The following is a 27,461-nucleotide window of genomic DNA, read 5'->3' on the forward strand; positions in this document are numbered from 1 at the left end:
TGATCATTTGCATTTTTTTAATAGGATTAGTATTCTTTTTCATATGGGGTTGTGGCAATGGTTTTGAGCTTTGAGAGAATTAATAGCAAACAACACAGATTGGCATGACGTGCAAGGTCAAAGTAGCAATCAACATTGAACTATGAGGTCCGTGAAAGAAAGCGATTTATCAATTTGGCTGCTTTTGATTTCAGATGGGATAAAATTCAATGTTTTGTTTTTTTGATAATGGGTCCAAACCCTCATTGTTGAGGAGTGCCTACATGCATACAAGTTTCTATTATGTTGACATTCTTCCATACCCAAATCAAATTATTGAGGATTTTTATATTGTTATAGTGGAAACAGAGAATTATTCTTGAGCTTATTATAAGTGCTAGGACGGCATTCAAACTTTCTTCCTTTTCTTTTTTATAGGTAAGTAAATTAATGGCAATAAATCCAGAACCAAGATGACAAATAATCACAGTGCTGGCCAACACAACAGCAGGCCAATTCTATGTGCTGAACATTTCATTGACCCCACGCAATTAAGCAAAACGTTTGACAAATGGAAAAATTATAACAATGATTATTGTTAATATGTTATGGTCTATTCTTTCCTTCATTATCATATGACAATGAGGGCACCTTATTTGACATTTGTCCCTTACTGCCCACTTTGAGGCCCATATCACACAACACAAGAAAATGGGTTAAAGCTTGTGCGCAAAGTCCAACCCAATAATATTCCCACTTCATCTCTATATGGGCATGAATTTTTTGCCCAAATTCTTTACATCCAACGGAATGTGAATGGACTTCACGACCTACATTATTTGACTCATATAACAAATGGGGATTGTGACTCACAAAACAAAAATTATCACTACACAAAATGGGATGGCCCATATTATTTTCACTTACATGGGTTGGGCTCACGGCCGAGCTCTATCTCTCTTCAAGGGTTGGGTCAATGAGTCCCATAATCAAGATCTCATATTCATAGAACATAGTCAATGGCAAAATCATATTATTCTCAAGACAAAATTTTAATTGGCTTATATATCAACAGAAGGCTCTAGCCCACATTCTCTTATGCTTAATGGGTTCATAAGTTGCAAAGCACTTGGAGCCCACATACCTCATAAAAGCCTAATGAGTAGTTGTAGAATTAAATCCTTAAGGCCCACTATCTTTACACGCTCCAAAAAGAGTTGGACCGCTCATCGACATCTTTGGTGGGTAAGTGGATTCTAATTAAGTGGAAACCAACTGATACTCTAGCCTTCAAAACTAACCTTGGGGCCGTTTTTGAGGACACTGACGAAGCCAGTATTGGGTGGTGGTTTGGAATTCCTTGGTATTCACCAATTTATCTTTGAAGGCAAACCCTGAAATAGCTATAAACTTCCTTAAGCAAGGTAATAACTTGCAATCTGCTTATAGTTACTTGATCAAACATAATTTTTCTTATGTAAACTTTTTACAGAGTTATTCTTTTTATTGTGTTTATCGGCAAGTTAATGCAATAGCACGTGCCTTAGTTAGGAGATCAAAATTTTCTTCACCTTTATTAATTTGGATGGAAGATATTTGTTTCCACTTATTTCGGCTGATTTACCAACCAGTTGAATAAAATCTATGCTGATATTTTTCTCAACCAAAAAAAATGTACTCCAAAAGACGTGCTACTTATTTTTATAGTTATAGCACTTTTTTTTATATATATAAAATAGAATTCTACTCTATCCTAATCTAAATATATATAGTACTTAATAATAGGCAACATTGTATGGTAATCGGGTAACTAATGGATTACAATCCAAAGGTCTACTCACAAGTGCATGAGTAATTACTTTATTGTGTAACTGAAAATTTATAATATACTATTTGATGCTAATAAATACTTTTCATAATGGGATAGTCGATATCATCTAATTGGTAATAATAATAAGTAATAATGCAAATAACAATGAGAATGAATAGAGAAGTTTTAAATGTGTCATTGTTTTATTTTTATTTTTTTACAAAAAGACATGTGTCATCACTGTAAACATCTATTAGTTGCAATGATCCAACTTTTATAATATATATATAATTAGATGCCCACAAAATAAAATTTAAAAGGAATTTTTAGAAAAAGATTTAATGCAATGTTTAGGGGGGGGGGGGGTTTAAACATAAGTGGTTGTTTTTTTCTTTTTGTTTTTTTTTTATAATAATTATCAAATGGTCAAATGTGAATAGTTAGCACACAAAAAATGTAAATAATAGATACATTCATCTTCACCTTTTAAGAGTATTAATTACAAAAATATTTGTAATGTACCTTTAATTTATTCTATAATTAAATGTATTGGCACATATCAAGTGTGTTATGTTATGGACAAATTGCAACTTGCCACTTGGCATTATTTGTCTACATCATTCAAAATAGATAGGTTGCACTACTTGTCATAGTTTTGTGTATTCCACTGGTTGTAGGATTATATATATATAACACATACATGTGTGTAACACTATCCGGAATTGATTGGCGATTGACAAATTGATGGAATCGATCAAGCCTAATCCAAAACTCGACTAATTTGCTCGATGCAAAGATCAATTGTGGTCCTATCCTTTGAAACTAGACAGCTTCTGGGACGAGTGACAAGTCATTGATATATATAACACATACATGTGCGTAACGCTGTCCAGAACTAATCGGCAATTGACAAATTGCTGGAATCAATCAGGCCTGATCCAAAACTCGACTAATTTGCTTGATGCAGCAATCAATTGTAGTCCTATCCTTTGAAACTAGATAGCTTCTAGGATGAGTGACGAGTCATTGATATATATAACACATACATGTGTGTAACGCTATCTGGAACCAATCAACAACTGAAAAATTGATAGAATCGATTGGGCCTAATCCAAAACTCAACTGATTCGCTCGATTCAGCAATCAATTGTGGTCCTATCCTTTGAAACTAGACAGCTTATAGGGCGAGTGACGAGTCATTGCTAGAAAAATTGATTCAAACTGATTTGACTGATCTCTACTATTAAACTTCATCATTCTCCACCAATATAAGGGTTTCTCTACAGTCCTCCACAAGATCCTAGTCAAATTTCATCAATATTGCCACCATTCTGATCAGATTTTGAGGGTTTCTTGAACAGGTTTGACAAGATCTTCATAGATCCGACTACTCTCTCTGCCTTTTAGCCAACTCTAATTAACATCCAATTGCCACCTAACAAGACCCAAGCAGTTTGAACCAACATCCCTTCACAATTGGTGTCGAGTTCCAACCTTCCTTATCCAAAGTGGTCAAGTCGAGTCCAAATTGAGCACAAACCTAACTTGAACCATGGACAAACCTACATGTGTGTAATAATTTATCTTGACTAATATAATGGCATCACAATTTGTACACCCCTTCCCCTTTCCCAAACAAAAATCCTGGCTACGCCCCTATTTGGCATATAAAACGCCATATCAGTGCCACCAATCTAACCATAAAATTGATATTGCTTTCATCCCCATTTCAAAATGTTCTTACAATTTGGTTTATGCTCTTAGTCATCTTAGCATTTCTTTAATTAAATATCCAAATATAAATATAAAGTATTAAGGGTCTGTTTGAATACTATTTATTTTGCTTAAAATTGAAAACTTATTGTTGAAAACACTATAACAAAATAATTTTTAAACTATGAATGGTGTTGTGGGACCCACGGCTGACCTGCTTATGTGTGTTTTTTGAAGTTTGGCTAGGTCATGAACAATACCGTGGGACCCAGCCAAAAAACGCAAAACGCCTAATAATTTCTAGGCAAACGCACACTAAATATGAAACACAAAAAATTGCAAATTTCACTTGGTCATTTCTCTGCTTCTTTGTGGCCTGAAAATCTCAATCAAGTTCTTATTGTCACTTCTTCTCCACAATAAACCTAAAGGAAAAAAAATACTCACCTCCCTTGAGATTTGGAAAAAAAAAAAAGTGATAACCCTCTTACATAAGTGATAAATTTAGAATAACAAGGCAAGGTTTATAAAGCATCAAAAAACTTGCAATGACAAATCTCTTTACAATCCGTTGAAAATGGGAATAAAATGGAGCAAAATTCATACTAGATTTTAAAATACTCTTTAATTAAAACAAATGGTTTTAGAATTGGAAAGAAAGAAATAAAGAAAAATTAAGAGGGTATTTGGATTGAGGTGCTTTGAGTTATATAACTCAAAACCCAAAATCTGTGGGACCCACTAAGTGAAAACTAGTTGAGCTTTATTTTCATTCTTTGTTTCCAAAACTCGTTTCTCAAAATTTTGAGATATGGGAATGAAAATTGAGAACTAATGAAATGATGTTTTCAATTTTTAAAATTTGAGTTTGATGGCATTTTCGTTATTAAGTTAAACCGTGTGGGGCCCAACGCAGTGAGTAGTCAAATCAAACCTCAATATTGTTGGAACTCTTTCTCCCTTTGGCTTATCCTTGGCTTAGCAATGAGTTTTATAGTACCTTTTCCCTCAGTTTTTTCTCTCTACCTTTAGATGCCATTACTCTAAATCCGACTTCCCCATTCACTCATCTCACCCACCTCTCTGAACCAATATAAATCACTTCCTTTACCTTTTCTTTTCCTAGTCTTTATATCAATCTCCAATGGCTTCAGTTGTTCAAAAGCTCACGCACTAAAAAGGAGATTGATCGAAGAACCCATCCTAGTCGAGACCCAGCATCACCAACAAGCCCATCTGTCACCAACGCCCAAATCGGTCAATTCATCAGCTCCTAACTCTACCCAAGTGACCACGTTTTATCTCTCTCCCTCTGTAAACTCACTTTGCTTTGTTTTCAATTTCTCTAAATTTCAGTGTTTGTATTTCAACGTTTTTGTACAAGTGCTTTGTTTTTTTTTTTTTTTTGTATTTCAATGTTTTTTTATCCAATTTCTCTAAACATTGATGGGTTTTGTAAAATAATCAAATTTGTGTCTGATGAAATGTGGACTTTCAAACTTTGAATGGATATATTTTATGGGTTATTGTATGGTTTAATTCTGGTTGTAAGTTAAAAATCCTAACTTTTTTGTGACTTTGTTTGCCATTGTGTAGTGAACAAAAAACCCTGTGTTGTGACTGATAACCACTATTTCCTTACTGATCTGAGTTTGTGTCTGTCTTGACTGTTTTTTGTTTATATATGGGTTTTCAGCTTATAATTAAAAGTTTGCTAGAAATATGTGGGTCTTCTACCAAGTGTTTGAGGTTGCATCCATTGGATTTGTTATGGGTTTTATGCTGTATATAATTTTGGAAGCCCAATTTTGTTTGATCTTTCAAAAGGCCGAAAGGACCCACATTGACACATTATTAAAACCTATGATCTATAAATTAACACATTTTGTGCTGGGATATTTGTATTAGATGGCTCATGAATCACAAGAGGTGGATGACAAAATGTGGCCTCCCTATATTGAACAAATTTTTTTAGACTATGTTGAATGAATAACTCAAAGGGAATATGAAAATTGGTGTGTTTAAGACCCTTGTTTGGGAATCTATTACCAAGCAACTTAATACCCATACTGGGAAAACTTTCCCCACTAAGAAGGTGATCCAAGAGCATAAGTAGACATGGCAATACGGGTTAGAATTTTCTGACCCGACCAGGAAAATACCTTACCCAAACCTGATTTTTTTGACCCGAAGCAAAAGCGGGTTGACCCGTGACCCAATTTTTTTGCGGGTCAACTCGACCCAACCCGAATAACCCATGACCCGACCCATTAAAAAATTCGCTAAAAAAATATTTAAATTACGTCTTGATACTAAGTGCATAAAGCACAAAGTACCAAAACAAATAATTAATATATTATAGATATAAAGTTATAAAAAATTAAAACTATTGTCAAGACATGACATGAGAAAATGACTATTTGATTCATCAAAACCAATAAGATCTAGCTTCAGTGCTTGCCAATTGCCATGAGACAAGACAACACGTTACACAAGGGCCAAGGCTGTCAAGAGTCAAGACAACCATTAAAATAAAATAAAAATATCTCATTAAGCTAAGTTGTAGTCCATTGCCCAAAGCCAAAGGCACAAACAAATGAACAATGCACAAACGGCAAACCTGAAAGTTGAGTCAAACCAAACCACAAAGCTTCCTTTCCCAGTTCCTCTACTCTTTCTCTTGCGCCTCCGGCCTCTACCCTTCTTCACACTTTTTTAGTTTCACACAAAGCAGTCAAAGCTTATGCCTCTGCACTTCTCCACTGCTCTGTAGCCTCTGCTTTCTCACTTCTCTCAATTCTTTGTCTCTCGCCACCCACAGGCCACATAGCCTCTAACTTTACTATTATTTTAAATGCAACAGGAACATGTGCACTTAAGAAAATCGATAACTTGCTACTTTGCTGGCTTACTTATTTTGTTTGTTTTAAAATCTATCTCTTTTTGAAGATGTAAACTTAGAATTATATGCATTTTGACAGTGAACTATTAACATTGAAGACTTTTTCCATCATGAATTTATAACTATAAATAATTTTTGTCATGCTCAAAAGTATCAGAATTTGAAGGATATTAACAAGTGACATTTGCTTAATAAAGTTTATTCATTCTCTCTAAACAAGTTGTCATTGATTTGTTTTTGTAATTGAAAAAAAAAAAAAAAAAAAAAAAAAAAAAAAAAAAAAAAACTTGTTTGAAAAATACAGGTAAACCTGACCCGACCCGCAACTTGATTGACCCATTTAAAAATGACCCCGTTTTGACCCACAAACTTGATTGACACGACCCGTACCCAACCCGTCCCAAGCCCGACCCGACCCGCCCGTTTTGCCACGTCTGGGGCTAAGGCAAAAGCAACAAAAGTGGGGGCAATTGTTGAATAATACGAGGTTAGGGTGGGATGAGTTAACACAAACTGTTACTGGTTTTGAAGAGATGTGGGCAAATGTGATTGCGGTAAGTTCTTTATTCCATCTGGTGTTTGAATACCTCTATTAACTTCCCTGTTGTCTTTTGTATGTCATGTTGTTTGATGTCAATTTGATTTTGTATCTTTTCAGAGAGATTCAAAAGCATCATTGTTACAGAAGAATGGTTGCCCCCATTTTGACAAACTAAAACAACTATTTACCCCTACTACTGCAGCTAGGGCCCTTCAGATTTCTTCTAACACCCTAACCCTAAATAATGATGAAAAGCGTGCCCTAGAGGAGGCACTTGCCAACGATGTTCATTGTACCTAAGTGGGTCATGATGATTGCTATAGCCTGAACCTGGAGGGAATACCAAGGGATGAAAGCCCTTTTAATGACCAAACCCAACGTGCTAAGAAGCATCCCATTCAAGATTTTGGTGGCAAGGGGAAGAAGGTTGCCAAGAAAGTGAATAGGGGGAGTAAGATGACTACTGCTTTACAGGAGTATACTGCAATGACTAGAGAGAGGTATTCCTAAAGAAGGGGGAGGACAATTGGTAGCTTAGACCATTTTGGCCAATTAGCTACTATAGGTGATCCATGCTCACTGGAAAAGGCTATTGAAGTTCTGATTTAGCATAAGGACATTGATGATGATGCATATTTTGCCAATTTCACGGCTCTTCACCTCAAAGAGAACAGGGTGGTGTTCATGGGAATCCCAAAGCGTAGGAGGAAGAGGTGGATGGACCTAGCTGCAAAGCAGAATGGCAACAGACAAAAATGATCTGCTTTATTATTATTTCATTTATATTATTTGGGCTTTGTTGTTCAAATTTCATGGAGTTAGATGTACTTATTAAAATAGGTTTAAGACGTGGTTGGTTGGACCATCTTTTGGTTTGCTTGTGGTAGCTATCATAGATGACTGAAAACTTAATATGTATGTTATTTGATGGTGTTTGTAGTAGACTTTGCTTATTCTTTGGTCATGTTTAGTAATCGCTATTTTTAGTGTGATGTTATCTTCAATATTTTAGCATTCATAACTGTTGTTTTATGTTCTTTTTACATTTTCTTAAATTTGTTATATCATAAGTAGCGAATCTGCCCTATCTATTTCATAAACTAAATATTGAATATGATACGTGCTAATCCTTTTTCATTGTAGCATATAGGTCATAATGTCTGGTTCCAATGACTCATTCTGGACTTATGACTTTGAAAGCGCCTTCTGCAACAATGATTATGAGATGCATTGTGGGGATAATGACTTTGATGATGAGTACTTGAACCTAGATGATGAGATGGTCAATGGGAGCTATGATTTGATGACCTTTTCTTTAACCAAGATGCTTAGATGCATGAATTTTGCAATGATACTGGGCAAGGCTGCCTCAACCTTAACCATGACATCCTCCACAGTAAGTATGATACAAATTACGACTGGTCAAATACTATTACTAATTCTGATAGTGATAGTGAGAAGGAATTTAATTATGTATACGACTTGGTGGGGGAGATAGTATCATATGTACAATGACACTACGACAAATGTCCAATGCGTACAACCATTTTTACTGCTAGTGGTTACATGGACGAAGTTAGAGATGGAAATCCGAAGCAATGTTTTTAGATGTTCCGCATGTCTTTGCCATTGTTTTATCATTTGGTTGATGAGTTGAAACAACATGGATATCTAAAGGAAGGAAAGGGTCACATTGATGTGCAAGAATCTATTGCTGTGTTCTTTTACATCATCAGGCATAACACCTGAATGCGATGTGTTGCAGACAGATTTCAGCATTTGACTGAGACGGTGGCCTGCAAATTTCGAAAGGTTCTGCAGGTTGTCCACTCCTATGGTCAACACTTGATTAAACCCGATCCGAATGTGGTAGGCCTCCCACGACATCTCCAAGTGAACAAGTATCACTCATGGTTTGAGGTATAATTATCTTTATTGATAAAAAAAAGTTTTTTTTACAAGACTATAAATAATTGGAACAATGAGTTGAGCTTCCCTTATTGCTTTTAATGATAAAAATCTTTGTTTCCAAGGCTATAAATTGTTGGATCCATGGTTTTAGACCTCTCTTATTGCTTTTATTGATAAAAATATTTGTTTACAAGGTTGTAAATTATTGGAACACTTGGTTTGAAATTCTCTTATTGCTTTTCTTGTTAAAAATATTTGTTTTCAAGGTTGTAAATTGTTGGAACCATAGTTTTGGACTTCCCTTAGTGCTTTTATTGATAAAAATATTTGTTTGCAAGGCTGTAAATTGATGAAACCATGGGTTTTTTCTTTAAGTCATTTGTTGGAACCATGGGTTTAAAAGGCTGTAAAAATCTTTGTTTGCTTTGTTATCTTTACGATTCAGTTTAGTAATGGGCTAATGTACTTCCTGATGCAGTAGTAATGTAGCAAGAGTACTCACTATGCTAGGGAGAACTATCACTTATCTCAAAGAGATAAGTGATAAATGTTTGAGTTTTGTGCATTGGATTAATGTGAGATTGTTTATAATTAAATTTTAATTATTTGTAAAGATGCATTGGAGCAATTGATGGAAATCATGTAAGTGCTTGGCCTCCAACAGGCAGAAGTCAAGCTTATAGGAGTAGAAAAAACACTTTCACCACTAATCTGATGTGTGCATGTGATCATGACATGCGGTTTATGTTATCCATTCGGGTTGGGAAGGTAGTACGAATGATTTAAGGGTTTTGGAGGAAGCCATTAAGGACCTAAACCATGGATTTCCATGGCCACCACAATGTATATTTCTTAAATTTTAGTAAGTAAAACACATTTGGATATGTGTGAATCTAATACATAATAGACTAATATTTTGTTTATCATGCTGTTTCATACTACTTGGTTAATTCGGGGTACCCCATTAGTATGTCTTTCCTTCCATCGCACAAGTCCACCCATTACCATACTCAAGAGTTCAGATCAAGAAATAGGCAACTGACAACCAAGGAGTTATATAACTATAGGCACTCCTCATTGCGCATGGTTATTGAGCGATACTTTGGTGTCTTGAAGGCCTATTTTCCCATTTTGAACTTGATGCCAAACTTCAAGCCTTTGCGCCAATGGTATGTCATTTTTGCCTTTTGTGTTGTGCACAATTTCATACGCATCAACAGTTGGTCTGGTGAGTTGTTTCACACCTGGAAGAATGCTAATCTTGATGGAGGTGCTGGCCAAAATAAGGGTAATGGATCTGTAGGTGCATCTAGTAGTACAACCACCCAGAGGCATATTAGGGAAATGTCTGACCAGGCCAAGTGAGCTATGAATTAATTTAGAGATGACATCACCAACCGCATGTGAGATGATTATGTGCATCATCGACATTGAATCTGGAAATATGTTATAGACAGCTTTTTGTATATTGTGGATTATTTTGTTAGGTTGTTGGTGCCATTAATCCACTTGGCGGTATATTTAAATATATGGGTTGTAATATTATAGATATGAACTTGAGCGGGCCTATTTCAAGCTAAGTGACACTTATTCACTGATTACAATGTATATGATGCATTTTTTGGATGATATGACTCATTATGTTGATTTGATTTAGGGGGTCAGCATATTATCTTCATTACCAAAGCCTTGTTGACAATGTATTTGTAACTTATATATTATTCCTATAATTTGACAATGAAATATGTTATGTCATCTTTATCTTAATACTCAAATGTGTGTGTGTATATATATATTGTTTCTTAGATATGTAAACAATTTAGATTGTTTTCAATGCACAGGTTATGTCAAAGACTTGTTGACAATGCATAGGTTATCCCAAGTATAGTTCCTATAACACTCAATCACAAGTATAGGGATATGTACACAATTTTCCGTTCTCACAAACTTGGAAACTGGAAAAACAGAAGGACTTGTTATAGGACATGATGATGTCAAGCGTTGACAAAAGTTACAAAATTATGTTACAGTCATGTGTCCAAACTAACTCGGTTACATATTGCCTATTACATACGTGCAAATGTCAGGGAAAACATAGTTGAGTCATTCCAACTTCCCCAATCCTAGTACTAAACAGGTAGAATACAAGAAACAACACCCATGATACAACTAGAGCTTGTTTATACTTGTTCATCTTCTTTTCAACAATCCTTTGTGCAACCTTAGCTTTTTTTGCCTTTCGCTTCGTAACTCTTTCCCTTTCTCATGCTTCATCTTCTAATACATGAGCTCTGTTTGCGCTCTCATTAGCAAGCATTGCCTCATTCTCTAGCCTCCTGAGCCTTGCTATCACGATAGGTGTTGTTTCAGCACCATGCCTACAGGTGTTGTTGTCCAACCATCTAAAAAATTTACAATGACGGTCATCATCTTGCAATGTAAATGACAACATCAATATAGGCTAAATGAAGGAATTTATGACATAAAACGAACAATGTAACTAAATGTAATTGGACCTCACCGGCTTCTATTTCCTACAACCATAAAACCTCCTACCAAAGTTATGGAGCGACAATGATGTCCTAAGCATACAACAATCATTATCACATAGATGGCCATTAGAGCTGGAGTAATAGTTACTTCCTTCAGACATTGTTTCAAACACCCCTACCTCTGCGCATGGCACAAAATGATTAGTTTTTCAATGTCAATGTTTGCGTTGAAACTAGCAAGGTAACAATTGTATTTGACTAAAATTCAAGTGTAATATAAAAGAACATAAACAAATTGTACTAACTAGATAGATCACAACCAATTCAAAGCCAAATAAAATATAAAGTTTGTTTTGATTTGCACCAACCCAAACAGGTCAGTTTAAGGAGAGAATGAACTTAAACATATGAGCAAAACTTTGAAACACTTCATATTTGCAACAATTCAGATTAAACATTTACTCATTATCTAAAAATGATTGACAGACCACCTTTTACTTCATTTATCAACCAAAAATGTAGATTATGATCAAGTTTCTAAACAAGCACAAGCAAACTCATAATTAAGAAGAAACCAAATACCCAAATTGCTCATCTCAGCTTATACTTCCAAAAAGCTAAGCAAACTCAACCTTGCTCAAACGAAATTGAAACACATAGTTTAGTAGTAAGAAATAAATAAATCCAAAAAATAGATGAGTAGGGAAAATAAATATAACTATTACATGTAAGATGGATGACCCATTGTTTGAATTTGGGGTTCTTTCGGGGCAAAGTAAGAAGGGAAACTTAGACACAACAGAGGCCTAGAGCTGAAAAGGAAAAGAAGAACCTATGGAATCTAGGACTCCTACCTTTGGCTGAGAAGAAACAAAAAGAAGGGTTTGATGGAGATGTGTTTCAACCAATTCTTGGATTTTGGGGTTCTTTCTAGACAAAGGAAGAAGAGGAAATCTTGTACACCATAGCCTGTAAAACAGAGAAGGAAAAGGAACTCACAGGTAGAAACGAGGCAACTAAAACCAAGAGTGAGCGAGAAGAAATTTTGTTAGGGGTTTGCAGGAGATGGGTCTTGGGGATATGGAGGCCAAAGTGTAGAGATGATGCACTTTGTTCTAGCATTTAGTGTGTGTGTGTGTGTGAGATAAGGAAGACAAAACAATATTTTGGGTGAAAGGAGAGAGAAAGTCATGTGTGAGATAATTGCCCATTCTGAACTGTGTAGGTTGTGGGCTCTACCAAAAAGTGAAAAAGTTGAGTACTGAGAAGAGATACACGATTTTGAGTTATTGAACTAAACAAGAATTTTCAGTTTTGGGTTTTTAGTTGAAATAGAGTTTTGAGACATGAGTGATGAGTTTGAATGATGTGTTTTGAGTTATGATTTTTGAGTTTTGAGATAGTCTCAATCCAAACACCCTCTAATTCTTCTTCCAATGTGGGAGTTCTTCTAAGACAATAGGTCCTATATTTCATGGCCTTATTTATCATCGTTAGTAATGGAAGTATAGTACCATTAATTCTTAGTATTTTAGGTATTTCAAGTTAAATTGAAGAGAATGTGTGTACTTGTTTTAAACATTTTAACTTTAAAAGGGATTGTAGTCTTAGAAAATCACCCTTACTCATACACAATATTTTAAACATTAATTAACAATTAAAAAAGAAATATGGTAGAATTTAAATCTATGTCATCCACTATATGGCGAATGCTCTTGTCATTAGCTTAAAACTCCAATTGATATTTGATGTTATAAATTTTATTAATTGAGTTAATTAAAATTTACTGAATGGTTGTGAGATGGAGAAAAAATATATATTCCTTTCAAATTTAAATTTAGGGTGAAGCTTAAATTTTCCCACTTGGCAAGGGAGGAGCCCTGTTTTTGGCCGAAACAGAAGTTAGAAGTGAGTTGGGCAGATATCGACCACTCTTGTAAATGCTGGCAGTCACACTCACACACCACTCAAACAAAACCCTGCCCCCAACTCCAAGCCAAAAAATAATCCCACCCTCTGACTCTGCTGCAGCGCTCACGCATACATTTCCGGCCTTAAAAACCAAACACATAACAGTAGTTGCAGTAAAAATGAGTGGCGGCGCCACCCGGTTTCTCACTCTTCTCAACACTACAAATTCCTTCCCTCTACTCCTCCTCCACCACCAACGCCACCGCCTCCTCCTCCTCCGCCACCAACACAAACTCCTCTCTCACTTCCACTACCACCCACTCACCCTCTCTCCCTCTTCCCCAATCAAACAACAACAACTCCACACCCGCTCTGCCGCCCTAAGAACCGATCACTCTCCTCCTAACTCTCACCCATGGCCCGAATGGTCCACCCTTCTCCATCATCTCTCACTCTCTCACTCTACCGGATATGGGTTTTCCGCCGAAGATGAATTCGTGGCTCCTGGTGGTTTGCCCGATGACTTTGTGCGCGCCGCCACTGCTTGCTTGGCTTTTGCTCGTCAAAATCCAAATATCTTGGGGTATGTTCTTCTAATTTTTTTTTCTCATCCTCGTTTTCTTTAATTGTTGATTTATGTTTTGCTTTGCTTTGGCTTGTTCAGTTTGCTTTCCAGGAGGGATATTGCGGTGGTTGTTGAAAATGGTTCGCCATTTCTGTTCAAGAATGGTGAGGAGTCAGTGAGGAGGATGAGATCGTTTTTAGGCAATGTAAGTATTGGAAATTTCATTTGTTTAATCTTTGGGTAGTGTTTTGAGCTCAATTGGTAAAATCTCTTGTTGTTTATTAAAATAAATTCTTGAATATTGATTGTCCAATTCTGACATTGGCTGTGTACATACTGGTAGGCTTTAATAAAGTTTCAACAATACTATGGACACAACAAATTTGTGATTAGCCAAAAGCCTTGTAGCTCAACTCGCACCTACTAGTGTTCAAATTTCGCCTGCCCTGCCCTATTGTTGTAACTAATGAATTATTAAATATAAGATAAAAGAAAATTGTGATTAGTGCAACATCGCTTGCATGTGGGACCACCATTGACATGACTTTTATTGTACACCAATCACAATCTGTCACCTCAACATTTGTGAAATTTGTTGTGGTTTAATGCTTAATAATAATGTAACTGCAAATGTTGTTATAGCTTAGGAAATCAAAGACTTAGTCGTGTTGTAGTGTCAGTTTACAGTCCTATATAATGCAAGCGACCTAAATATTCAATGCATATCAACACTTTGTGCGTCTAAAGAACATCAATAAAAAATAAAAAATAAAGATTTGATTCTCTCTTTATTGGCTATAAACATTAGTTTTACTTGAATTAGGAAAAGCACCACCAGTTTTGTCTAGTTTGATGATTTTGAAAGATAATGCTTTCATTGAGCGTATTTTTAGTGAGATTGAACTATATGCTTAAATAAGCTACTGTTCATTTCCTCAAATTTGGGAACATAAGCCTATTGATGACCATTTAATAAAAAACAAATGGTCTTCATTTTGCTTGGGAAACCTGGGAAATCTATTTTGAATATCATGTCAACTATCATTTTTTTGCTTATTAAAATATGTCAGCCTGTCGGAGGTGAATCAGAGCTGTCTAACAACCTCTCTACCCCACATATGAAACATACTTCCCCATTTTATGTGCTTGTTTTGGATTCAATCTACTATTCCAGGAGCTCTGTTATCACTACAGATTCCATTGCCCACGAAAACTTTATAAAATTACCTGCTTGCTATTTCTTCGAAGAGCAGCTGGTTCTGCTTCATCAAACACTAAGTGAACCTTAATTTTTCCAAAATGTAGACCAATTAACTAAAAGAGAAATGGATTGCTGCATCTTTTGAATCTGAAAGTTAATATAACCCAAGCTAAGTAGCACTTTATATAACTGTGTTTGGTAATAACTTAGACTACCGTTTTCTTCCTTATATTACATTTTATTCTTGCTGCCTCTTCTGATTCTTAAATGGTCAGTTCTCAACAGCCAAATATGCCTCCTTGTTCTTCTGTCTTTGTCTCTAAATACAGTGTCAATAAGTAATTTACCACTTATTTATGGATAATACGATTTATTACTAATGAAAAAGAATGTGCAGCATGAACTCATTGAAAAATTTGAATAATAACCCAAAGTAACGAGTGAGCTCTAACTCAAATGACTCCTCCTTCCCTTTTAATAGAAGGATGGACGAGGACGTCATGGGTTCAAGCCCCACAGTGTGTGTAACTTGCCAATCAATGTATGGTTTGGCTCAAATAACACCTGGTGTTACACCCCAAGTTTCACACCTTTTTTGCACTGTTGATTTCCATTGCATCCAACGGTGGTACAGGCACCCCAAAATTCCCTACTTTCCTTTGTGCTCTCTCTCTCTCTCTCTCTCCCTCTCTTCCTCATATCCTTGTAAATGGCAATTGCTTTTCCAGTTTAGTGAGAACAGTCATTGAGCTTTTCTTTTCCTTTAATTTCTCTCTCTCTCTCTCTCTTTTTTTCCTAAAAATGAGAAGCAATAGCAGCATAGAACTTTCACAGAGTTAAATGACACAAAGCAATGACTTTTTTGCTGTTGGATGCAATGAAATCAACAATGCAAAAAAAAAAAAAATGGTGTAATACTTGGGGTATTACACCAGTTGTAACTTGAACCTGAATACATATAAAGTAATCAAATAAAATAAATTGGGGATAAAAAAATAAGAAGAATGTGGGTGTTCTACAATTATCCCTCTTCAAACCTATACTTTAGTGCATTTATGATGTTGAGTCTAAATTATATGGAAAATATGGGGATATTATGTGTTAGACATACATTGTGATTATTCTTACATCTCATGTTTAAAAAATCACAAATCATAAGATTTTCCACTCTATTAATTATCTTCTAATTTTTGGTTTTGGACACTAATACTTAAAAGTTCAGTTCCCTTAAGTATTTGAAAGTTGCAATCACTAAAGTAATTTTTTTCCTTTTCTCTTCAATTGTGTGTCAATTTATAGGTATTGGACACAGATATAGCGCATACTGTTGATTTGATGAAATTTATATTGAGTTATGCCAGCAATCCATCTGTTACTTCCGAGAGAAACAATTTTGACAATGTTGAACTTGTTGAATCGTCTGTCCGGACTCTATTGAGCGAATTTGCTAAGTTTAGCTATAGCACTTCAGAATCAAACTCTTTTGGGTCCTTACAAAATCAGTCTCCTGACAGATTTGGACAAACATCAAGGCCCGTAGGGCAGAAGGTTGAAATGAAAAGAGGTGATTGGATTTGCCAGAGGTAGAGTCCTTTTAATGGCCTAAAGTTTTTTGATTTAAGGAAGGTTGTTTCTAGCTAATTTACTGGTATCTTTGTTAATTGATGGGAAAATGTGTATATTCTGAGTAGTTTTAATTATCATATGCCATCTTCTTTGATAAGTGACACTTATTTAATTATCTTTATCAAGCAGGTGTAGTTTCATGAACTTTGCAAGAAACATGAAATGCCTTGAATGTGAGGAGACACGACCGAAGAGAGAGTTGACTGGTGGAGAGTGGGAGTGTCCTCAGTGAGTATCACCCCTTTACTTTGTTTCTTCTCTGCCTCTGTTGTGATGGCAAATGATAAACTTTATTTTTTACTTATCCCTTTTCAGATGTGATTTCTTTAATTATGGGAGGAACATGGTATGCTTAAGGTGCGACTGTAAGCGGCCTGGAGAAGTCTCTATTGGTACCGCCAACACCACTTCAGGAGTAGGATTTAGAAATGGGAATAAGGTTGACATTGATAGCAGGTTGGCTGCAAATGAAGAGAAGGCACAGAGGTGGTTCAGCAAGGTTTCCCAGCTGGATAGTACTTCTGACATGAGCAGTGCCATAACAGATGAAGATTTTCCTGAAATAATGCCATTGAGAAAAGGGGTTAACAGATTTGTTGTGAGCACAAGGAAGACACCTTTAGAGAGGCGGCTGGCCAATGCTCAGTACCGAAGAAACTTGGGTAATGACGGCACTCCTGAGGGTAACGATTCCCAAGGGGCAGGTGCAAACATGACAATCAATTGCAGTTTAGATGCCATTCTTGGCAGTACATCTGCCGTTTCTGAATCTAATAATAAGAGTACAGCTGCTGGAGAATATACTGGATCAGATAGTCCCCAGCCTATCTCTGGTTCAGCTTCTAGACAGTATGGACTCCCCAGAGGAGGCAATTCCAATTTTGTTCCATTTGTACCATTGCCTTCAGATATGTTTGCCAAGAAGCCTGAAAATTCAAAAACAGAGGGGATTGATCAGGCAGCGAGAGACAAGCAGAAATCTGTTGCTTCAAACACTATTGAATGGACGGGCAATGCTTCTGGGAGCAGTGTGCCTGATAAATCAGTAGGCAGTTCACAGCACTCTGAGAACCTAGTGAGTCAGAATGAGAGAAATGATACGGAGAAAGAGCAAGCTGAAAAATCTGAAAGGTGGTTCAAGAAGGTAGCAGAGCTGCATAATGTTACAGATCTAGCTAGTGCAATTTCAGATGAAGACTTCCCTGAGATCATGCCAATGCGTAAAGGAGAGAACCGATTTGTAGTCAGCAAAAAGAAAGATCGTTCTTTAACTTCTCCGGCTTACAAGAGACGTATGGCCATGGAGCAAGGTAACAGTACTGATTTTGTCCCCTTTGTACCCTTCCCACCTGACTACTTTGCTAAAAAGGACAAACCAGAGTTGGATGGGGCAGATTCGGCCAATAAAGCTGCTGAGGAAACTTCTTCAGTTTCTGCCATGGCAGAGAATAATAGTGTTCAACAGACAGGAAATCCACAGAGCAGTTTGGAGAACTGGAATGCAAAAGCTTCTGGAGAGAACTTGAGTGAGACTAAGACAAGTGCTGTTTACAGGGACCCAACCACTGGAAATTCAACAGAGACTTATGTCAATGCCAAGTCTAATAGCAAGGAGAATGTGAACAGTTGGTATCCTGAGAAGAAGAATACTGGTGATTCACCAATTTTGACGAGTTCACCTCAACCATCTGAAAATCAGAACACTAGAGAGAGCTGGACTGGAAAGAGCTTGGAGGGTTCATTGGTGAAGGAACCAAACCCTCTCGACCTGTCAGAGGAGGCCAAGGCAGAAAGGTGGTTTCGGCGTGTTGCTCAGATTAAGGATATCTCAGAGTTGAGTCAGATACCTGATGAGGATTTTCCATCAATAATGCCAATGCGGAAGGGTGTGAACAGGTTTGTCGTCAGTAAGAGGAAAACGCCATTGGAGAGGAGGTTGACATCTCCTCAGTACAGAAGAAATCTACCAACAGTGAGCTCTGATCCCGTGAAGAAGGAAACTGATGGTAGCTGAAACGCATGGAATTTTTGTATGTTTTTGTTCTTGAAAGTGAGATAATTACCTGACAAATTTTGTTCTAAAATTATATTGGAAAACCTTGTAAACATTTTATTACAATGTGAATAAGAATTTTGGAGCCCGTTTAGTACATGTGTTTAAATACATGTTCTCAATTTTTAAACAATATTACATATATTTTCACACACTTTTTCACTTTAACGTATTTTCAAAAAATACAAATAACTTTACTAGAACAACATTACCAAACGGCCCCTTGATGTTTGCAATATCTACTTTTGATCAAGTGTCTTGGTAAACTTAGACTATTATATAGTTTTGAGCTTACTCCATGTACCATAAATAATTTCTCATCCTTCTCTTTACTAAAACCCACAAAGTATCATAGTGAGAGCCCTAAAGGGTCTTCGGAAATTGGCTTGAAAGATGGTATCAAAGAGCTAGAAATAAAAAAAGATGTGTCTCCTGTTAACTCTCTATGTGTTGGAAAATTTGGTTAAAATTCAAAAGTTGGTCATTTCACCCTAAATTCTTCATCTAGAACTTTGATTTGCAGCTATAATCCATATGGGGCCAAAGAGAGTGACCCCTGTAATATAATCAAATAAGTCACTAACGAGGTTTAGTACTCTAAATATATTTAAATTAAATTACAAAAATCTCTCTTGGGATGTAAGAGAATGACACTCTTGTCCAAAAACATAAGAGAAATGACACTTCCAATTTCTTGAGTATTGGAGAAAATCCACGGTCAACGCTATTACTTATTTATTTATTTATTTTTTTTATGAAACAGGAAAACCAAGATTTAGTCTATCTATTAATAACACTAATAGAAAATTACAAATTTTAAAAAAACTCTATTGACCAAGCCCTAACCATAGTAAAAAGTTTTGGCTATAAATTATTATTCCTTAACTTCCATAAAACTAGCAAAAGAGCACTCTTGGTAACAACTCTAAGGATGTATGAAGATCTAGTTAACCACAGAAATTCTCTCTTGCCCTTTACTATTCTAACACTACCACACACACTTCACTTAGCTCAACTAGTGTTGTCCTGATTCTTTTTTTTTTTTTTTTTTTTAACAGAGAGTTTCAACTTATGACATCCGCTCTTGATAATAGTTCTTTATTATCAGACCAAGATACCAATCAGTTGTTAGTATATCTTAGACACCAATTGATATCTTAGACCGGATGATAATTGATAAAGAGTAATTATCAAATTGTTGAACTCAAAACTTTTTTTATAATTTACCCATTTATTTATTAAATTCCGATTCGCGCGCAAGACATCCAAATGATCACAATTTTTTTTTTTTTTTTTTTGAGGGGAAAGCCATGAAACTTCTTTTATTCAAATAAGCCTAATGAATTGGCTTGAACTACACTTTGAAACTGTGGTGGAACTTTCTCCATCCATACTAAAAAATCTGGTATGCCTATGACATATCTAGCCAAACTATGAACTAAAGTATTATATTCCCTCCTTGTATGAGAGTAAAATAATTCCTCAAAATGTTGTGACAAGTTCTTTGCGTCTTCAATCAGCAAACCCAGTGGGACCAGCAACCTTTCCTCCTCCATTAATCCTTTAATGACACTCAAAGAATCACCTTCCAAGATAGCTCGTTTAACTCCAACATCCAGTGCAAAAGAAAGCGCCCAACCTGCAGCAAACACCTCAATCTCATTACTGCTTAGCTGTTGGTGCACCTGTTTTGAGCATGAAGCTATTACACGGCCTCTGTGATCTCTAATCAATACTTCCGCTTCAAATTTTTTATCATGTGGAAAAATCGCACCATCAAAATTTATTTTGTAAAGTTCTGATGGTGGTGGCTTCCAATGATTTTCAGATTGACAGATTTGCTGCACCTGTGTAGCTGGGGTTACTTGTCTACCTTGGTAATCATCAAGCCAAACTTTTGAGAGGTAAGCAAGCTGGTGAAGTGCTTCCGCAGGCTGGTTAAGGCGAACCCAATTCCGCTGATTCCATATTCTCCAGGCTGTAACTACTTTAATTAACCACGATAGGAGCTCTTTGAAATCCAAAAGTTGCATTGAACTTCGGCAACTCCATAGCTCCACATCTGCCCACACCGAATCTAGTTCTGAGCATGACCACAATGCGTGCAAGGCTGTCTCAAAGGAAGCGTGACATCTGACACAAAAAGGGTCCACCGATATTGTGCTCTGAAACAGAGAATTTTTTGTGGGCATGGCCTCGCGGCAAGCACGCCACAACAACGTTTTTACCTTCAGTGGAACCTTCATGGACCATATCTCCCTCCATACTTGCTTACCTTCAGTGGAACCTTCATGGACCATATCCTCCTCCATTTTTAAAAATTTGTACCCGGTTTTGCAACTATACCTTCCATCACTAGAGTGTGGCCAGTATAAAACATCCTCTACTGCATTACGGCTTAAGGGAATTCTCTTAATTAGTTCTGCTTCTTCAGTGTTGAACAAACCATCTACCATTTCTACATCCCATTGCCTACTAGTTGGATTAATTAAGATATCCACCGTAGCATTTTCTAAATCTTCCAAAGGATAGGATTCCACCTGTGAAGGGTACTTCTTTGGCAGCCAGTGATCTTGCCAAATTCTAATTTTTTTTCCCATCACCCACTCTCCACCTAGCCCCCCTTTGAATAACATCCCTCCCTACTAATATACTCCTCCAAGCATAAGAGCCCATCCTTGAGTCATTTGCCTCCATAATAGTTGAGTTTGGAAAAAACCGGGCCTTGAAAACTTTGTAGAAAAGGGAATTTTGATTATGCAAAAGGCGTCACGCTTGCTTTGCTAGTAAAGAGTCATTGAATTTGGCTAAATCTTTAAAACCCATACCACCCACATCTTTGGACTTGGTCAATTCATTCCATTTAACCCAATGGATCTTCCTTCGGTCACCTCTTTGTCCCCACCAAATTTTTTTTATCACGGCTTCAATCTCATTACACAGACCTATTGGAATTTTGAAACATCCCATAGTATAAGTGGGGTGGCTTGGATGACTGATTTTATCAACACCTCCCTTCCTACTTGTGAAAGTAACTTCCCTTCCCAGCCTTGGATTTTTTGCCACACCCTCTCCTTAATGTAGTTGAAATTTGCTTTTTTTCCTCTTCCCGCAAAAGATGGCAGCCCCAAATATTTTTCATATTGCATAATTTCTGGTACACCCCACGCTTCTTTAATTTGGTCATTTATAGCACCATTCATTGCCTTGCTAAAGAAAAGTGCCGTCTTGCTCTTATTGATTTTTTGGCCGGAAGCATCTTCATAATCATTCAACATATCCAACACCTTGCCACACTCCTCCATTGTAGCCTTGCAAAAAAGGAGACTATCATCTGCAAAAAGCAAATGTATTAGTTTTGAGCCTCTTCTACAAAGGGAGAAGCCATGGATATCCTCATTCCTTTTTGCTTTTTTAATCAACCCATTCAACCCTTCAGTACAAAGCAAGAAAAGGAAATGGGAAATAAGGTCGCCTTGCCTTATACCCCTTGTTAGGTGAATCATGCCACATAACTCTCCATTCACCAACACTGAGTAGGTAACAGTTTTAACACACAACATAATCAGATGTATCCACCCTTTATTGAAGCCCATCCTCCTCATAATTTCTTCTAAAAAATGTCATTCCACCCTATCATAAGCCTTACTCATATCAAGTTTTACTGCCATATAGTCATGGGAGCCAGACTTATATCTTTGCAAGCAGTGTAGGGTTTCAAAGGCTACCATTATATTATCAAAAATAATTCTATGTTTAGTAAAAGCTGATAGATGTTCTATAACGATAGAGGGTAAGATTTTCTTTAAACAGTTGGCTAAAACTTTAGAGAAAATTTTATACAACACGTTACACAAGCTAACATGGCAATATTAGTGAGCATGGTCAGGAGAGCTAACTTTAGGAATTAATGTGATAAAAGTATGATCACAAAATTAATATCAAACGTATGCCCATCAAAATATACATCAAACGTATGAATCTTATTTGAGAAGACAAACAAGAGTGGACGTAGCTTCCGTTTCCATACCGAACACGACAATTTCCTTGCTGACCTCGGGATTCTCATTCGACTCGACGTGGCTCAACATTTGTCACAGCTTTTCTTTACACAATGACCATACCATGCTTTCTTCGCTATCAAGATATATATCTATATATATAACCAGCTCATCTCTGCTGTCTCTCGATGCTTCCACTCTCTATTTCCCATTCCCATCCCCATTATGACTACTCCACCAGTTTTCTCAGCGAAATGGCTAATAAAATCTTCTGGAAAACTCATCACAGTCATCGTTTTCCTCATCCTTGATTTTCTTGACATTTTTTTTTGCATAGTATTTAGGATTCTTGATGAGTGCTTTGAAGGGAAGGCCTCTCCGTGTTACTGTGAAAAGAAAGGAGAACTGGTTGGTGATGATGAACTTCAACTGTCAGAAACTTTGTATAGGAGGAAAAACGTTTTCAGGGAAATGGGGTTTCTTGGGTTCGCAAGAATATGGGAGAATTCCAAGAAAAGAGGTGGTGTTGTTGGTGGAGAAGTGGAGGTCAATAGATGGTCTGATTGTGGGTGTGAATCCTGTGTTTCTTGGATGAAGAATGGCGATCATCAAAAGCTTCATGTTGTTGTGAGGGAGCCTTCAAAAGGTAATTTGAGAATTCCCCCATTTGTCAATTTCCCTTTAATTAATTAAGATATTTGTTGAATTCAAATTTGTGGTAATTTTGTTGGTTGACGAGGAAGAACTTTTATTACTAAGTTCACGTTTGGTTTTGTTGCACTGTAAGAAGAATAGTTCAATACCATTTGTTTTAGGACTACAGCGCTCAATAGATTATTATGAGTAACTGTTTATCACTTCTTTTTTTCGTTACCATTCACTGCTTATCACATCAGAGTTATGGGAAATAAAGTAGTTGTCCTATAATTTCTCACCAGGTATTTGATTGACCAATACTACAAACACAACAATTATTTTTTGGTTTAACAAACACAGTAAATAGTTATGTTGGGACACTTTTATTGATTCTCATCCGAACCTAATCCTGATATCATTTTTTTAACGTACCATTAAAAACTTACCTCCTAAACAGGTGTGAAATTATTTGTGTACATAAATAGTTGAAATGGGTGGTGTTTATTACACACTATCACACATTCAAACTGAAGTCACGATTTATGTGCAATTATTTGAGTGTGTACCTAAGACTGTATAATAGGTGTGTGAACTAGTTTTTTCTTTTTTCCTTTTTCTTATTTTATTACCTTCACTTAGAACCAAATGGAGCATCATTATGATTATTGAAGAACCTAAACGTATAACACTATAAAGCAATTGGGTTGCCCCCTGACTCCGGCTATTAAATTATTGGATAAACAATTAAATTTACCATTTATTAACAGCTTAAATAGTAAAACTTTTAAGATAATTGATAATATGTCACTTGTTCCTTCTTCAATATAGATAGGAAGGGGCAAAGGGGTCCACACCTTTACATAATTTTGGGTTGATTGTTGAGTATGAATGGTATATGTTTCTGTCAAATGTAACATAAGATTTTACTAATGTGTTTATAGTTTTATGTTTGACAGCGACCATTGATGATTGCAGGGTAAAGCCAACTGAGAATGTGATATTCTTGCATGGATTCGTTTGCTCCTCCTCATTTTGGACAGAAACGGTGTTTCCATATATTTCTGAACCCAAAAACCGCAATTATAGGCTGTTTGCTGTTGACCTTCTGGGATTTGGAAGAAGCCCAAAGCCAAGGGATTGTTCATACACTTTGAAAGATCATATCGAAATGATTGAAAAATCTGTGATCTATCCATTTGCATTGGATTCATTTCATTTAGTTGCCCACTCCATGGGATGTATAATTGCGCTAGCCTTAGCTGCAAAGCACTCAAACTCAGTAAAATCGATCACCCTTGTAGCACCTGTAAGTGCATAATATTACATGGTAGATATGTGTGCTATTAAGTTAAACTTCTATAATTTTCTGGAATCACTTAACAGTTTCTTCTGCAACATTGTGATGTCCAACATCATTAACTAAGTTTTGTCTGCTCTAGTTTTTCAGTCAGCAATCGTCAAATGTGCATTAAGTGTGAAAATCTAGTCTAGCTTTCTAAACATATTTGGATATATTCTTTGTTCTGTCTCATCTTTGTCAATATATCTTACTAGGTGAAAAGAGAAACAATTTTATATCTTGCTTAAATCTTTCTGTGGTTTTTTATTGTTAGCCTTTCTTTCCTACTGAAGATGGAGGAAGTTTAATTGCGCTTAATAAACTTGCCGAAAAGAGTTTGTGGCTGCCATTGTTGTTTGGTTCATCGGTTATGACATGGTATGAGCACTTGGGTCGATGTGTTTGTTTTCTGATTTGCCGAAACCACAGGACATGGGAGAAAATGTTGAAGCTAATTACTGGGAAAAGGTAACATACCGCATTTATCATGATTAGAAAGGGATTTAACCACAATCAATCAGCATTGTTTTAGTTTCTTGCATTAGTTAGGACCAATTATTTTGAACTTGTCTTTCTTTTCCTCCCCCAGGGATCTCCATTTCGCGGCGATTGATTTGACCAGACACACCCATCATTCAGGTTGGCATACCATGCATAATGTGATATGTGGCGGAGCAACAGTCTTGGATGACCACCTCACAGTTTTGGTCAAGGCCGGCACAAAAATATGTATTGTTCATGGTGATGGTGACCAGGTTGTCCCAATAGAATGCACCAACAACATCAAAATGAAAGCTCCTCATTCAGAGGTTAATATCCTTAAGAATGCTGGACATGGCTCTGTAATCTTTGGTAGAGAGAAGGAATTTGCTCAATATCTAGAGCATATATGGTAATACATGAAACTTTTAGTCCCTCTTATGCAATCTTTATTTTCCAAAAGATTTTTTCTTAGTAAGAGTTGAAATGAGGGAAAATAAATTTATGTTTTCTGATTGGAGAATGTACTTGTAACAAATAAGTGAATAATATCACATTTTAATTTAAAATAACACATGTAGCATTTGTTACGTGTGACCTTACTTCATGACGAAGTCCTACTGACGTAATAATGCTCTTTAATTTACACTTGGCCTTATGTATGAGTTATTCAGGATTTTCGAATTCACAAAAATGAAAGAAGAATGTCCTTACTTTTCCCACTTAGCTCAAGTTGCGAGTTTCATTGCTTAATAACTCTTCCAAATTCCAACTAGACCAATTTTCGATTGACCATCCAGCCAAAATAGAATATCAGACAAGATCTCAACCTATTTTCATCGTATTTAAGTCTACTTAGAACAGTGTGAGTCAGCCCAGTTAACCCAAAACAATAGATTTGTTAGAGAGTGAATTTTACAAGCAAACTACAAAGTCACGTAAGTTTAGGCTCAAGAATGACTGGGCTCAAGTTAAAAGGGAATGAGACATAAATTCAACATAAAATCCCTCCTCGGGCAAGTCCGAGGACAGATTGTTCTTATATTGATCAAATATAATCTTTTTACAATGAGTTCTTGTATTTTCTTTTCTCTCTCTCCCTTTTTTCAGAATTGCATACCCATTTTTGTGGGAGTCACTTACTTATATAGTTCCTTCCAATACATCACAGTCTTCTAGCTGTTCAATTTTTAGGGAACCCTTTGGATGTTTGTTTCATCAAGACCTTTCTTTCTGAAGGTGGTAGGAGGGGCTGTGAGCTGTGAAGACACTATTCATGTGTCATTTCTTAATAAAGGCAGCCGATTCAGTTGATGCAGAGCATTAAATGTGAAGGTGGTAGTTACCTTCCCAAATATTTCTTTTTTCCGTTGCTTACACAACTCTGTTACCTTCCTTGGAGCTCCTCTTTCCAGTATAGTTGACTACCTCGAGATACCTCTACTCCTCAGGAACCTCAGTTCATGCACTGGTTTCCCTTTTCTCCTCGGTCTTCCTGTCTATGTGCACATGGATCTTTAATCATCCTCAGGTTTTTAATTATCCTCGGATAGGGCCTATAGCCCAAAAATGTGCTCGGATCACCTGCTCACACAATAGAGTCTATTGTGTTGAAGAGGTGAATGTGGATGCGATTTTTTCTAGTAGTAAAAGGAAAAACCACTCCAGAGTATATAATAAACAAACTACAAATTTCTTTATAATCAACAAGTCAAGTCTGACCGAGCTCACTATTACAGATTACTCTCTATCTCTTGTAGAAGGGGAAGGGATATTTATACTAACTCTTCTCCTCGTTATGGGGGACAAAAAGGGCTTCTTATCCCCTTGTAGGTCTCTTCCTACTCTTTTCTTGGGACTGAGTGTGTTATTGTGAGACTTCCATTATTCAAGCGAGTCATTTAATATTTAACGCTGGGCAGCCTGGGCTATGTTAGGTTGGTGGAAGTAATTAATGCGGAGGTGATAGTTGTCGTCTTAACACGCTTCATTCACCTCTCTTCGACAAACTTAGTCCTTCTCAGTTGTTTAACCATCTCAACTCTTTCCTATGTTAGTAGGCTTCTCGGCTAGTTCTCGAGGATGTGTGGATCCTCGGGAGATGTCTATTGTTAAAGCCCAACTATCGACCTTCCTCATTATATCCGAGCTACAGGTTGGTCATTCTTTATCAGGAACATCCTATTGGGTTGGGCTTTGTTGTTCCTGATATGGTTTCCTTATATTCGGATCGGCCTTGCTCCTTTGGGCCCATGAATCGGTTTGCTCCCCCCTCAAGAACCTTAACATTCTTTCTCTCCG

The 27,461-nt window shown here is 36.6% G+C and overlaps 2 protein-coding genes across 3 annotated transcripts; both read left to right on the plus strand.

Annotated features, from left to right (window-relative positions):
* Positions 1 to 13,236: 13,236 nt before the first annotated feature.
* Positions 13,237 to 18,942, plus strand: LOC142611223 (zinc finger protein VAR3, chloroplastic-like). The gene is made up of 5 exons (XM_075783274.1): positions 13,237 to 13,842; positions 13,924 to 14,029; positions 16,325 to 16,608; positions 16,781 to 16,879; positions 16,967 to 18,942. Exons 1-5 carry the CDS (start codon positions 13,289 to 13,291, stop codon positions 18,663 to 18,665), a joined length of 2,742 nt encoding a protein of 913 aa, XP_075639389.1. The 5' UTR covers positions 13,237 to 13,288; the 3' UTR covers positions 18,666 to 18,942.
* Positions 18,943 to 22,841: 3,899 nt separating this feature from the next.
* On the plus strand, positions 22,842 to 25,768 carry LOC142610012 (putative lysophospholipase BODYGUARD 4). 2 transcript variants are annotated; one of them, XM_075781727.1, is made up of 4 exons: positions 22,842 to 23,351; positions 24,283 to 24,647; positions 24,955 to 25,148; positions 25,270 to 25,768. In XM_075781727.1, exons 1-4 carry the CDS (start codon positions 22,931 to 22,933, stop codon positions 25,574 to 25,576), a joined length of 1,287 nt encoding a protein of 428 aa, XP_075637842.1. In that variant the 5' UTR covers positions 22,842 to 22,930; the 3' UTR covers positions 25,577 to 25,768. The 2 variants fall into 2 exon arrangements, with proteins under 2 accessions (XP_075637842.1, XP_075637843.1); XM_075781728.1 differs by having other exon boundaries at positions 22,843 to 23,351; positions 24,298 to 24,647.
* Positions 25,769 to 27,461: the final 1,693 nt, after the last annotated feature.

The sequence above is a fragment of the Castanea sativa genome, chromosome 9 (assembly GCF_040712315.1).
Source record: "Castanea sativa cultivar Marrone di Chiusa Pesio chromosome 9, ASM4071231v1".
NCBI classification, from domain to species: Eukaryota; Viridiplantae; Streptophyta; class Magnoliopsida; order Fagales; family Fagaceae; genus Castanea; species Castanea sativa.

Bases quoted from the DNA above. Each gene is read 5' to 3' on its own strand.
- LOC142610012 (XM_075781727.1), top strand. From the start codon at position 22,931: ATGACTACTCCACCAGTTTTCTCAGCGAAATGGCTAATAAAATCTTCT. The intron at 23,352-24,282 runs GTAATTTGAGAA...ATGTGTTTATAG, and splicing joins TGTGAGGGAGCCTTCAAAAG to TTTTATGTTTGACAGCGACC. The intron at 24,648-24,954 runs GTAAGTGCATAA...TTTTATTGTTAG, and splicing joins CGATCACCCTTGTAGCACCT to CCTTTCTTTCCTACTGAAGA.
- LOC142611223 (XM_075783274.1), top strand. From the start codon at position 13,289: ATGCTGGCAGTCACACTCACACACCACTCAAACAAAACCCTGCCCCCA. The intron at 16,609-16,780 runs GTAGAGTCCTTT...TTTATCAAGCAG, and splicing joins GGTGATTGGATTTGCCAGAG to GTGTAGTTTCATGAACTTTG. The intron at 16,880-16,966 runs GTGAGTATCACC...ATCCCTTTTCAG, and splicing joins GGAGAGTGGGAGTGTCCTCA to ATGTGATTTCTTTAATTATG.